Source organism: Onychostoma macrolepis, chromosome 02 (genome assembly GCF_012432095.1).
Source record: "Onychostoma macrolepis isolate SWU-2019 chromosome 02, ASM1243209v1, whole genome shotgun sequence".
In the NCBI taxonomy this organism is placed as follows: Eukaryota; Metazoa; Chordata; class Actinopteri; order Cypriniformes; family Cyprinidae; genus Onychostoma; species Onychostoma macrolepis.
In genome coordinates, this window is record NC_081156.1 from 27759741 (window position 1) to 27772877 (window position 13137).

Consider the following 13137-nt stretch of genomic DNA (forward strand, 5'->3'; position numbering starts at 1 on the left):
TTGTTAAAATTTCTTTGTGATTATCTTAATGTATTTACAATAAAATTTGATTCAATAATGTATAAGTGTAATTTTTTTTCATTATTTGTATTATTTTATTATTATTTGATATTTTTGTTCAACTTTTACTACCTATCTTTAATCATTTGCAACTTCTCTTCAGTCAAAATGTAGTAAAAAAAAAAAAGCTAAACCTTCTCTGCTTTTATGTTTATTTAAGTTTTATTTTCATCCACAATGATTCATAAACAGAACCAAGAACAGCAACATCTCCAACTGCAAGGTTGTTAATTCATTACTGTGATGTCTTATATTCAGATTCCAAAGGCCTAAATAAATGACATGATGGCCCTTTGTTCTCTCATATTTTTATTTACAGTGTACATTAGTGACAGTATGAATATTATATGTGCCATTGGTTACAACAAATAATGTAGTTATTCTTTCATCCTTACATTACAAACATTATTAGCTTAATGTGATAAGGTTTTTACTTATATTTTTATTGATAATATCACATGCTGCACTATATGACTTTGTATCATCTATTTTGTGATATCACACATTTTCACTGATCCATAAACTCTAATCCCAGCATAGAGAGGCTGAGTGAATGTGGTCTGGACTCTGTGAATGAGGGTCATTGTGTCAGAGACGCTGTAGAAGGACAGAGTTCCTGCACTGTGATCCACATACACCCCTATTCTAGAGGAGCTGGAGACATCAGGAAGCTCAGTCTCTGTGTAATTGTGACAGAATGAGTATTTGCAGTAACTGAAGGGAAAGCAATATAAACTCCAGGACTGATCATTATATCCAAATGCACATTCATCACCCTGTCCCTTTCTGCTGATGCTCTTATATGACACTGATATACACACTCCTCTCCCACTCCACTCAACCTCCCAGTAACAGCGTCCACACACTCTCTCTCTACACAACACCTGAGTCAAACTATCAAATCTGTCTGGATGATCAGGATATGACTGGTCTGTGTTAGTTTCAGTAATCATTCTGTTCTCCTCAGACAAACAGAGGTATTTATGCACTGTGTTTTCATCCAGCGTGAACCAACGGAAATCTGAAAGAGATAAAACACATAAGCTGCTTCTAAATCTGATTATTGACATCAGATGGCAAAATTTTCTCCCTTGTGTGTGTGTGTGTTGCCATTTTTACTTACACTGTAGAAACTCCTCCCTTTTCTTGGGTTCAGGGGTGGGTATAGACTCGATGTATTTTACTATGAAAACCAACAGAAACTAGAAGTTTTATATTAAGAAAAGAGAACATATCAAGGGGTGAGAACCAGAAGGGCGTAAGTGACATTTTTGGTGAAATGGAGATATATATATATATATCAAATGAAAGCTCTTAATGAGCTCTTTCTATTGGCAAAAGTACTGTCATCCATGAGTGTACACATTTTTATTACAAACAATTGAAATCAGTACACAAAGTCAGATCAAACTATGGTAAAATTTTTGTTTTGGCTGTCCTGTCACTTACGCCTTCCTGGTTCTCACCCATCGATATGTATGTAATTCCATATTTGTTTTATGCATGCATGTTTTTGCATGATGCTTCACATATTAAATGAATGATCCAGTGCATTACCCATATCAGACATTTTTTCTATCTCCTCTCTGCAGAAATGTTCCAGTTTCTCTCTCAGATGAGACACAGATCTACTAACATCATCAAAAGAGAGACGAGAACTGACAGTGATGCTGGGTGAGTCTGTAGATCCAAGAGGAACAGAGAGAGACTGGAAACTCTGCACAGACAAAGACACAAGAGAAACACCAGCTAAAGACACAGAAACATTTGATAGAAACACAATCTCTGTACAACACACTCTTCCCTTCCTAAAGACCACTGTCCTGTTCATCAGATCTCTGTTACCTGGAGGAAATGGATGTGATCGTCTGTGTGTGAAAGCTGCTCCAGCTCAGCGTTTCTCCTCCTCAGATCTTCAATCTCCTGCTCCAGTCGCTTCAGTTGTTCTTCAGCTCGACTCACTTCAGCCTTTTCCTGATCTCTGATCAGCTGTGTCACCTCAGAGCGGCTTCTCTCAATGCAGCGGATCAGATCAGTAAAGATCCTCTCACTGTCCTCCACTGCTGTCTGTGCAGAGTGCTGTTAGGACACACAGAGAGAGAAGCATCAGAATCAGTCCATTCACTCAGCTCTTACTGCTGCCTCACAGCCTGCTCTCCACAGTGAGCTTCAGTGGGACTGAAAGAGCTCCAGCACTGGCTCCTCACTGACTGACTGGAGGAGAGTCCTAACTGAGTCTCAAACAGCTCTTCAGCAGCCAGCAGTTGTTCTTCTGATCAAAACTCACCTTGTGAGACTCTACAGTCTCTCTCAGCTCCTCAAGCTCCTTCTGTCTTTCCTGGATTCTCTGCTGGAATTTTCTCTGTGTTTCTTTCAGCTGCCTCTGTTGGGAAAGTTTATTGTTCAGCATATGTGTCTAACCAATAAGTTTGAAAACATAAATAGATTTTTAAAAATGACTGTATTTAATTTGTTTGTAAATCTTACAAATCAATTTAAGAATTTAAGTGTTAGTATTAATAACTGCTTTTCTGATATGAGCCACTATTATTTAGATTTTACTTAAATATATACATTTCCCATAGTGCATGGTAAACAAAAAACATTTATAATTTATATAGGTGCATCTCAATAAATTAGAATGTCGTGGAAAAGTTCATTTATTTCAGTAATTCAACTCAAATTGTGAAAATTGTGTATTAAATAAATTCAATGCACACAGACTGAAGTATTTAAGTCTTTGGTTCTTTTAATTGGGATGATTTTGGCTCCCATTTAACAAAAACCCACCAAAAAATTAGAATAAGACCAATAAAAAAATTTTTTTAGTGAATTGTTGGCCTTCTGGAAAGTATGTTTATTTACTGTATATGTACTCAATACTTAGTAGGGGCTCCTTTTGCTTTAATTACTGCCTCAATTCGGCGTGGCATGGAGGTGATCGGTTTGTGGCACTGCTGAGGTGGTATGGAAGCCCAGGTTTCTTTGACAGTGGCCTTCAGCTCATCTGCATTTTTTGGTCTCTTGTTTCTCATTTTCCTCTTGACAATACCCCATAGTGTTCCGGTCTGGTGGGTTTGCTGGCCAGACAAGCACACCAACACCATGGTCATTTAACCAACTTTTGGTGCTTTTGGCAGTGTGGGCAGGTGCCAAATCCTGCTGGAAAATGAAATCAGCATCTTTAACAAGCTGGTCAGCAGAAGGAAGCATGAAGTGCTACAAAATTTCTTGGTAAACGGGTGCAGTGACTTTGGTTTTCAAAAAACACAATGGACCAATACCAGCAGATGACATTGCACCCCAAATCATCACAGACTGTGGAAACTTAACACTGGACTTCAAGCAACTTGGGCTATGAGCTTCTCCACCCTTCCTCCAGACTCTAGGACTTGCTCTCATCTGAAAAGAGGACTTTAGTCCACTGGGCAACAGTCCAGTTCTTCTTCTCCTTAGCCCAGGTAAGACACCTCTGACGTTGTCTGTGGTTCAGGAGTGGCTTAACAAGAGGAATACGACAACTGTAGCCAAATTCCTTGACACGTCTGTGTGTGGTGGCTCTTGATGCCTTGACCCCAGCCTCAGTCCATTCCTTGTAAAGTTCACCCAAATTCTTGAATCGATTTTGCTTGACAATCCTCATAAGGCTGCGGTTCTCTCGGTTGGTTGTGCATCTTTTTCTTCCACACTTTTTCCTTCCACTCAACTTTCTGTTAACATGCTTGGATACAGCACTCTGTGAACAGCCAGCTTCTTTGGCAAATGAATGTTTGTGAAGGGTGTCAATGATTGTCTTCTGGACAACTGTCAGATCAACAGTCTTCCCCATGATTGTGTAGCCTAGTGAACCAAACTGAGAGACCATTTTGAAGGCTTAGGAAACCTTTGCAGGTGTTTTGAGTTGATTAGCTGATTGGCATGTCACCATATTCTAATTTGTTGAGGTAGTGAACTGGTGGGTTTTTGGTAAATGTGAGCCAAAATCATTACAATTAAAAGAACCAAAGACTTAAACTACTTCAGTCTGTGTGCACTGAATTTATTTAATACACAAGTTTCACAATTTGAGTTGAATTACTGAAATAAATGAACTTTTCCACGACATTCTAATTTATTGAGATGCACCTGTATATATATATATATATATATATATATATATATATATATATATATAATTTATAATAACATTTATGATAATTCATGCTGCAATTGTTATGTTTGCATTAGAGTATCCATTCATACCTGTTTCTCAGTCCTCTCTGCTGCAGCTGATACAGTCTCATGGTTTTTGTGTTCATCCATTGTACAAGGATAACATATGCACTGCTGATCTGTACGACAGTAAACCTCCAGCAGTTTCTCATGTTGAGGGCAGATCATCTCCTGCAGTCGTCCAGTGGCGTCCATTAGATTGTGTCTCTTACCTTTGAAGAAAGTCTCATGTTGTTCAAGATGATTTCGACAGTAAGAGTTTAGACAGTCCAGACAGGACTTGACGGCTTTGTTTTTGTCCCCAGTACAGATATCACACTCCACATCTCCAGATCCAGAGTAACACTGAGTAGGACGAACATCTTGTAGTTTTGTCTTCTTGAGTTTCTCCAGCACTTCAGCCAGCATGGTGTTTTTACCTAAAACAGGTCTTGGAGTGAAGGTCTGTCTGCACTGAGGACAGCTGTAGACTCTCTTCTGATCATCCTGATCCCAGCAGCCTGTAATACAGCTCATACAGTAACTGTGTCCACAGGGGATGGTCACTGGATCCTTCAGTAGATCCAGACAGATTGAACAGCTGAACTCATCCTGAGCCAAAGAAACACTAGATACTGCCATTTTACTGCACAAACAATAACTCACAGACAGTATAACCCGTAGTAATAAAAAAATAAATAAAAATAAAACCCCCACAAAACTGCTGAATCCCACACCCAGACTACTTGGACTACGAAGGAAGTAGTGAAGAGTTTCACTTTCACTGAACTGAAAGAAGGAGTGGCCAAGAGAGAGGGAAAGCAGGAGAGAGAGAGAGCTGGTGAGATGAAGGTTTCAGCTCAACTATGTCTGTTACACATATCAAATTATTCCTGCATTCTGTTGAAAGTATGTTTGTGTGAAAAGTTGATCTCTTATGTAACGTTGCAATCTAAAGCTCTGCTGCCCTCTACTGACCACAAATACTAATGTTGACCCTCAAAATATTTCCTCTCTCTTTACTGACTGTCCCTACAAGTCTGTTAATCATTTTATTGTATTATTACATTTGTCTCATAACAATTTATAAAATTATATTTAATGTGCAAATAATAAATAATTGTAGCATTGTTTGTTAGTCTTATAACTGCTGCATGTGATAACGTTATTAAATAATGTCCATGATAAATTTTAAATTCCTGCCTCGTCAAATGTGACTCATGTAACAAATACATACATACACCGTTTTAAGGCAGCTTTAATTGCCTTTTTGTTGACCTCATCTTTTGTGTCTTTTTACATTTACATTTATGCATTTAGCAGACGCTTTTATCCAAAGCGACTTACATTGCATTCAAGTTACAGTTTTTTATTTCTATTTTTTTTACATTTGATCAGCTTTCCCTGGGAATCGAACCCATGATCTTGGCGTTGCTAGCGCCATGCTCTACTATTTGAGCTACAGGAAAGCATACTATTTATTATCATAATTGATTTATTCAATCAAAAATACTGTGCTTGAGAGCAAAACGTAATAAAAAATAAAAGATTGCAAAAAAAAAAGTCTTCTTAAGGCTCAAAAATAAAGAAATTGAAACAATACTTTGCAGTGCGTGTAAATCTTTTAAAAATCTTATTTTTCTTTATGCACTTCAAACACTTTTCATCACGAAACCACAAATGTTGCTCTCTTTTCTGCCGTCTTTTTTTGCGGGTCTAAAAATTTTGTTTGCGAGTTGAAAAGTTTTGCTTGCAGCTTACAGTGAAGCTGTGCCTCAGTGGGCGGTCTCTACCCACCAGGATGAAAGGCCTTTTTCTATTGGTCACTCTCGATTGAAGTCACAGGTCGACCACGCCCATTTCCCCAGAATCCCCGCCTCAGCCGCCGCCAGTCTGACAGAAGAGCGAGCTTAAGGTAAGATAAGTAACTAACTAATTTAACATCTTAAACTCAGTGACAAGTGAACTTAATTATTCTCTCTTCTCATGCTCTCCCATCTAAATACGTAACGTTAGCTAAGCCCGTCTGAATAGATTTGATTAACCAACAGTGTAGCTAGCTGCCAGAGCCCCCAATAGAGAATGCGAATGTGACGTAACGCTCGCTTGTGAATTAGCAGAACTTGAACAGGGGACTTTCTAAACTGCTTAAAGTGGCTTAATGTACCAAGACAGTGATGAAGACAAAATTGTAAAGCATATACTATATGCAGATACGCATATAAGCTCAAAATGTGAACGCAACGCGTTTATTTACATTAAGCATTTTCCTCTCATAAGAACAAATGCACCGAGACAGTGATAGTAAAAGAAAACATTCTGTACACACCTTACCAATAAATCATAAGATGTGCAGAAAAACAGATGAGCCCCAATAATATCTTAATCCATAAGCGCTTTCTACATTATGGTTTTCTGAGGGAAACGCTTAATGTTTAAACATGTCGCGTTAATATTCTGGCTCACCTGCATATCTTTTTGCATCACTGTCTTAGTACATTAAACCAGCATTTAAAAATGCTACAAAACTGTTCACAAGCTCCTAGGGATTTGATTTTGCTTGTCATTTGTTGAAATAAATATAAAAAGTACAGTGAGTTTGTGACTGTTCGCTGAATGTGATCCACAATCTCTGATTCTCCTCCGTGGCGTGGAAAAATGATTTATAATGGCAACAATTATACTTTATCATTAAAAAAAAACCCGTTTCCAACAAAGAAATGGATCGACTTCTGTCAGCTTGTTGAACAAACACTTTATTTGGATAATTTAATATGATGGCTGAAGCAGGTGACACTGTTTTCACGGTAACTAATCAGATCAACATTGTAAATGAAATTCTACAAAACCTAAGAAAAAAAAATCTAATTATCATGCAATGCGACAAATTAGCTTCTCTTCCCTGCAAAGGATACAATGGAGAATGAATATTGTTTAACTTAAAGGCAAAAACAAAACAAAAGATAAGCAGTTATCAGTATAGCGAATGAGAAGTAACCATGGGAACGGACAGTGTATCCTGCTAATATGGCGGCGCCTTCCCGAAATGCAACGCGGAGTGAAAAGACTGTGACGTAATCCTCATTCTCTATAGTAGTAGTAATAGTAATGTGTGTGCGTGCGTGCATCAATTAAAGCATATATATATCTTGAAATCTTGTTTTGCTATTGCTGACATTTCTGAGCGGTTTCCCCAGTGTGTTTTCCTGTTGACTACCTGGACTGTTTATTCTCATCTGACCGTTTGCTGCCTGCCTTATTGACCCTGCCTGCCTTTTGACTCTGTTTATGAATTTGCCTTGCCTACATTGCTCTTGATATTGTTTGAACTTTGCCTGTCTGACCTCTTCTTTGTATTAATAAAAGCTGCACATGGATCTGAAAAACGCGTGGGTTGGCTGCATCTGTGTTTAAACGATCTCGTCTGAAACCTGAGTTATATAACACTGTTGATGGCAAAGTTATTGTTGAGGATGAATTCCTACATTTTCTTGCTGTTAAAATTAAGACTCTTAGTCAGGACAAAATTGTCCTGTTGGCTGCAAAGACGTTTGATTCTTATTGGATTGAGGCCTCAAAGAAGGTACTGTTTGAATTATGTCCTACAACACAACGGAATGTTTCTCACAAAGGGCCACAGAAAGACGTTAATAACATAAAAAGCTGTCTTAAAGTGATGAACGAATGCGGTGAAGATATTCCCTGATTTGTTTCATATTATCTGGATGAGTTGCCGCCAGTGTCCTTTGATAGCATTGATGTCTCAAGTTTGCTTGGAAGAATGGAGCAGCTGAGTGCTTTGTACTATGAAACACGCACTACAACTTCATGCTAATGTTGGTGAAGATCTACGAGCCATTACAGTGGATATTAATCGAAGAGTGTGTGCTCTGGAGCAATCGACAGATCCGACACAAGGCGGTGGCTCGGAGGTGTCGGCAGCAATGGTCAGAGCTACACGGACCGAGGGTACGGCACTCAGGGCCACATCGGCGGAAACTTTGGAGACGGGAGTTGGCGAAGGAGCCGCGGTGGCAAGGTCCTTATCTTTGAATGCTCAGAGAGTGGAAAGTACTGTGACAATGGAGGGAGCTACAGGATTAACATCTTCCTCAGATTCTCCGAAGTGGAGTCGTGTGGTGAAAAAGGGCCGTCGACAAGGTTTTGAGAATGCTGCTGTAACTAAATCAAGATCGCTTCCTGTCATTCTCAGGCAGAAAAAGAAGTCAGGTAATGTCATGTCTGTTGTTGGTACTGGAGCTGTGGGCAACATCAGAATGGTCAAGACCAAACTGGTGAGTGTTTTTGCCTCCAAGTTTACACCTGACTTGGATGCCTTGACTCTGGCTGAGTATTTGCAAGAAAAACTTGGTTGCGATGTTGCTTGTCAGAAGATTGAAACTGTTCAAAGCAGATACAGTTTATTTAAAGTATCTGCTGAATGTAATGAAGTCAGTGAAATGTATGACCCGCAGATCTGGCCCGAAGGGGCTTTTGTTAGATGCTATTATGAGCCGTGTAGGGTGGGAGTCATCGGGTCTAATTCTGCACCAGTCGCTGGGGAAAGTGTGCACCCTGGGGTAGAATAACTAAGTATTGGTGCCCCCCATGGACATTCGAGTTGTGTCATATAACTGTCGTGGTCTGCGCGTGGGCCAGAGTGATGGGGATAAAGCTCGCCGTATGGTTGTGGACAGTCTTTTGGAGAATTGTGACATTTTATGCTTGCAAGAGACATTTTTAACAATGCAAGATTTGGATAAATTGAATTTTCTTAATGATAACTTTAATGGTGCTGGTGAATCAACAACAGATCTTGGTATGGATTTAATTAAAGGTAGGATATCTGGGGGTGTAGCCATACCGTGGAAAAAAAAGTTAGACTCGCTGGTTAAGGTGGTTAGACTGGATCTTAATTGGTGTATTGCAATACAGATTACTTATCAAGATAAGAAATGTATTATTCTAAATGTGTATACACCTTACGAATGCCATCATAATGAAGATGAGTACTTAAATAGACTAGCTTTTATCAGTTCTTTTATTGAAAGTTCTACTATTTCCAGTGTGTATGTCATTGGGGACATGAATGCGGACATTTCAGACAGTAAGTCATTATTTTCTGTTCATATTGTTCAGTTTTGCCAGGATAATAATCTCATTTTGTCAAGTGAAGTGTGTTTATCTGTAGATAGCTATACTTATGTTAGTGAGGCTTGGAATACTACATCATGGTTGGACCATTGTATTAGTACAGCAGATGCACATGCCTCGTTGAGGGATATGAGTATCTTATATGATACAGTAACAACTGATCATATACCTGTGTCTATGGTGATAAATGTTGATTATTTCATAGCGATGTCTAATAATGAAAGTAATATCAATGAAGTAAAAATGGATTGGTCAGCACTTACAAAGGAGGACTTTTTAGCCTATTATGTAAGTACAGATAAATGCCTGAGTAATATTCGTTTACCTAGGGATGCAATGATGTGTAGTGATGTTAACTGTAAAGATGTAAATCATCAAAGGGATATCTGTTCAATGTATAATGATATAGTTAATGCCTTGCATGGTTGTAGTAAGCCATTTATTAAATCAAAGGGTATAATGAATAAGACTAAGCCTGGATGGAGTAAATATGTAGCTGAATCCCAGGAAGCTCATAAGTTATGGGTTATGGCAGGTAGACCTAGGCAAGGGCCTGAGCTTGAATATAAGAAATCTAAAAATTTAAGATATAAGTATGCCATTCGTTTTATCTGTAATATTGAGCAAACCTTAAGGGCTGATTCTATGGCTATGAAGCTGCATAATATTACTGATTTTTGGAAAGAAGTTAGAACTTTTAATAGTTGCAGAGTATCGCTTCCTTGTACTTTAGATGGAGTTTCTGAGGCAGAGAATATTGCGGAATTATGGAGACAACATTATTGTAGTCTTTTTAATTGCATTCAAAATGAATTGTATAATGTGGACAATATTCAAGTTAATGATCCGATAGTGATGGATCAAGTTATAAGTAAATTATCTCAAAATAAAGCTAGTGGACTAGATAATATTTCTGCTGAACATCTTAAGTATGGAAGTAAGAGGATAGCCCCTCTATTAGCTGTTTGTTTTACTGGCTTTTTGATTCATAGTGTCTTACCAGATTCAATGTTGTCTGTTCTTTTAGTACCAGTTATTAAGAACAAAGCTGGAATGGTAGGTAACCTAGACAATTATAGACCTATACCCTTGGCTTGTATCCTGTCTAAAGTGCTGGAAAACATCTTGTTGGATAGGTTAAATGTGTTTATTAATTCTACAGACAACCAGTTTGGATTTAAGGCTAAACATGGTACTGATCTCTGCATTTATGCATTAAAGGAAATAGTAAACAAGTATAGAGATAAAAATTCATCAGTTTTTATGTGTTTCATTGATGCATCTAAAGCTTTTGATCGGGTTAACCATGCCAAATTATTTTTTTAAATGAGACAAAGAGGGGTGCCAGAATACATTGTGAGAATCCTGGCTTATTGGTATGGCCACCAGATGATGCGAGTAAAATGGGGCAATAAGGTCTCTGCCCATTTTGGGGTTTGTAATGGTGTGAGACAAGGAGGGATTTTGTCCCCAATTCTGTTTAATCTTTACATGGATGAGCTTTCTGAATGTTTGAGTGTCTGTAAAACTGGTTGTATGATTGGGAATATGTTAGTGAATCATATTATGTATGCAGATGATCTTGTGGTGTTTAGTCCTAGCAGTGCTGGTCTTCAACAGCTTTTAACTATGTGTTCTGTTTACAGTCTTGAACATGATATTTTATATAATCCAGCTAAGAGTGTGGTTATGATTTGTAGAACTAATGAGGATAAAAGTATCAATTTTCCAGTTTTTAAGTTGTCTAACAAGAGTCTCACTGTGTGTGAGAAAGTAAAATACCTTGGACATTTTATCACTGAATGTATGACAGATGATGAGGATATTGAAAGACGACGCCGTTTGATATACAGTATATGCAGGCAAATATACTTTTACGTAAATTTAGTTTTTGTTCAGATGAGGTGAAGGTGTCACTTTTTAAAGCATACTGTACAACACTTTATACTGCTCATTTGTGGTGTAACTACAGAGCATCTAGTCTACAGAAGTTGCAAGTAGCTTATAATGATGCAATGAGAATCTTACTACGGAGGCCTAGATGGCATAGTGCAAGTGAAATGTTTGTGAGTGTAAGAGTGATCACTTTTAAAGCACTGTTACGAAATCTTATGTATAGATTTATCTGCAGGCTTAATGCTCCAAAAATGAGATTATTTTGGGTTTATCAAGTATAGGGGTTAGTACTACACGGTATCAGTCAAAGTTGTAATGGGTAATGCTTTATTTACTATGCAGTGACCTTGACTTTGGAGCTCCTGCCGGTTGTTTCACCTTCCACACTGGACCTTGCTGGTGAGAGAGAACTTGAAGAAGTAATCTGTGCATCATGAATTTTATAATTAGTATATCTTTGCATATATGTGTCATTAAAGTTGTAATTATTTTGTTTAAGGCCCCCCTGGAGCTTGAGATGAATTTATCCCAGATCCTGTTAGATGGCAACCCTCCTCTGTGCCAAAATCCCAAGCCAAAAAGGTTCTGTGGAGGAGATGATTGACATACAGGCCCAGCTGCTGAAAGAAGTAGCTGCACTCCGAAAAGTTCAGGAGGAGTTGCTTCAGGTGGAGAGAGAGAGGCTTGAAATAGAGAGACACACACTAGAAATAAAGAAACGTAAACTGCAGTAATTCAACAAATATTTATTTATTATATACGAATATTATGTATTATATACATTACATACAAATATTTATTCTGCAGAATTGTAGTTCAAGAAATGTATCTTATAATATTATAATATAAATATATCTTTTATGACAGAATTGTAATAAATAATTTGACTGTATTGTAATAATTTACTTATAATAAAATATATTTTATATGAAAAATCAAATGTGTCAAATGTTTTATGAACAAATGCAGTAAAGTTTTAAAGTAACAGTGAATGTGGTGTGTTCATAAAGTAACAGTACAGCATTATTAGTTTTTCTCAGGTGAATCGTCGTGCTATTAGATTATTGCGTGCTTGCATTCCTGAGTTGCTTGGTGGGTTTTCTACATCCCTCAGAGGCTCATCAGGGGCCTCTGCAATGTTGGGAAGTGGCACACGATGCATCTGGCATATATTATGCAGTACACACACTGCTGCAATATTTTTGAGCCAGATTTTTGAGCCAAGTGGATTTTGAAGGCAGCTTCCAAAAGACAAAAAATAAAATAAAATAAAAAAAGCCGAATAATATTTTATATTATATTTGATACAATCACACCAGCGTTAAATTCAAATCTGCTTAGCTGGCTGGCACTGAGCCAGAGACAGACGCGTTTGTACATCACTGTGCATTAACCAATCACACAAGATGCTGTTGAGCTTATGAATGCAATGACCAATCAGAGGTGTTCAGACGAGTCACCGCTAAAATGCAGGTGTTTTCTTCACTCGCTCGCTGACTGAGCTCTTTCTGGCGAATTCTCTCGTTAGAAACAACAAAGTGCAGATGTGTCTGTAAGTAAGATATTCATTTCACAGTGTAAACAGCTTCAGTGATTTTAATGGGAGTTTTTGAGAGTGCTTGAACTCTAGACTATCAGTGAAAATGTTATTTGATAATGTTCTTTGCTCTCTTTCTGTACAATGAAAGTGTTTTGATAAGTAGCCTAACTTACAATGTTTTTATTCACATTAACTTTTAATGTTAAATTCACATTAAATATAAAGTCAGTCATATTAAAACTGTGTTATGGCATGACACCCTGTTACTTAAGTGAACAGACATGTTTTTATGCATA

The 13137-nt window shown here is 37.8% G+C and overlaps 2 protein-coding genes across 4 annotated transcripts; one reads left to right on the plus strand and one right to left on the minus strand.

The window, feature by feature from the left end:
• Nucleotides 1–361: 361 nt before the first annotated feature.
• Nucleotides 362–5035, minus strand: LOC131551746 (tripartite motif-containing protein 16-like). Its single transcript, XM_058794846.1, has 6 exons — nucleotides 4303–5035; nucleotides 2348–2443; nucleotides 1906–2139; nucleotides 1618–1777; nucleotides 1184–1243; nucleotides 362–1081 (listed from the first exon to the last, which is right to left on the minus strand). The coding sequence occupies exons 1-6, from the start codon at nucleotides 4891–4893 to the stop codon at nucleotides 546–548; spliced, it is 1677 nt and encodes a 558-aa protein (XP_058650829.1). The 5' UTR covers nucleotides 4894–5035; the 3' UTR covers nucleotides 362–545.
• A 1069-nt stretch (nucleotides 5036–6104) lies between these two features.
• Nucleotides 6105–12230, plus strand: LOC131551670 (uncharacterized). Of its 3 annotated transcripts, XR_009273812.1 has the most exons (3): nucleotides 6105–6166; nucleotides 11644–11700; nucleotides 11801–12230. XR_009273812.1 is itself a non-coding variant. In XM_058794728.1 (2 exons), the coding sequence occupies exon 1, from the start codon at nucleotides 8860–8862 to the stop codon at nucleotides 10729–10731; it is 1872 nt and encodes a 623-aa protein (XP_058650711.1). In that variant the 5' UTR covers nucleotides 6173–8859; the 3' UTR covers nucleotides 10732–11720; nucleotides 11801–12230. The 3 variants fall into 3 exon arrangements, 2 of the variants coding, with proteins under 2 accessions (XP_058650711.1, XP_058650707.1); XM_058794728.1 differs by lacking the exon at nucleotides 6105–6166 and having other exon boundaries at nucleotides 6173–11720; XM_058794724.1 differs by lacking the exon at nucleotides 6105–6166 and having other exon boundaries at nucleotides 6173–11700.
• The last annotated feature ends 907 nt before the right edge of the window (nucleotides 12231–13137 follow it).

What these genes read in the sequence shown, in the direction of transcription:
- LOC131551746 (XM_058794846.1), bottom strand. Translation starts at nt 4,893, where the DNA reads ATGGCAGTATCTAGTGTTTCTTTGGCTCAGGATGAGTTCAGCTGTTCA. An exon ending in AGAAAAAATGTCTGATATGG is followed by an intron (nt 1,244 to 1,617) that starts GTAATGCACTGG and finishes TGGTTTTCATAG; the next exon opens with TAAAATACATCGAGTCTATA. An exon ending in AAGGGAGGAGTTTCTACAGT is followed by an intron (nt 1,082 to 1,183) that starts GTAAGTAAAAAT and finishes TATCTCTTTCAG; the next exon opens with ATTTCCGTTGGTTCACGCTG.
- LOC131551670 (XM_058794728.1), top strand. Translation starts at nt 8,860, where the DNA reads ATGGACATTCGAGTTGTGTCATATAACTGTCGTGGTCTGCGCGTGGGC.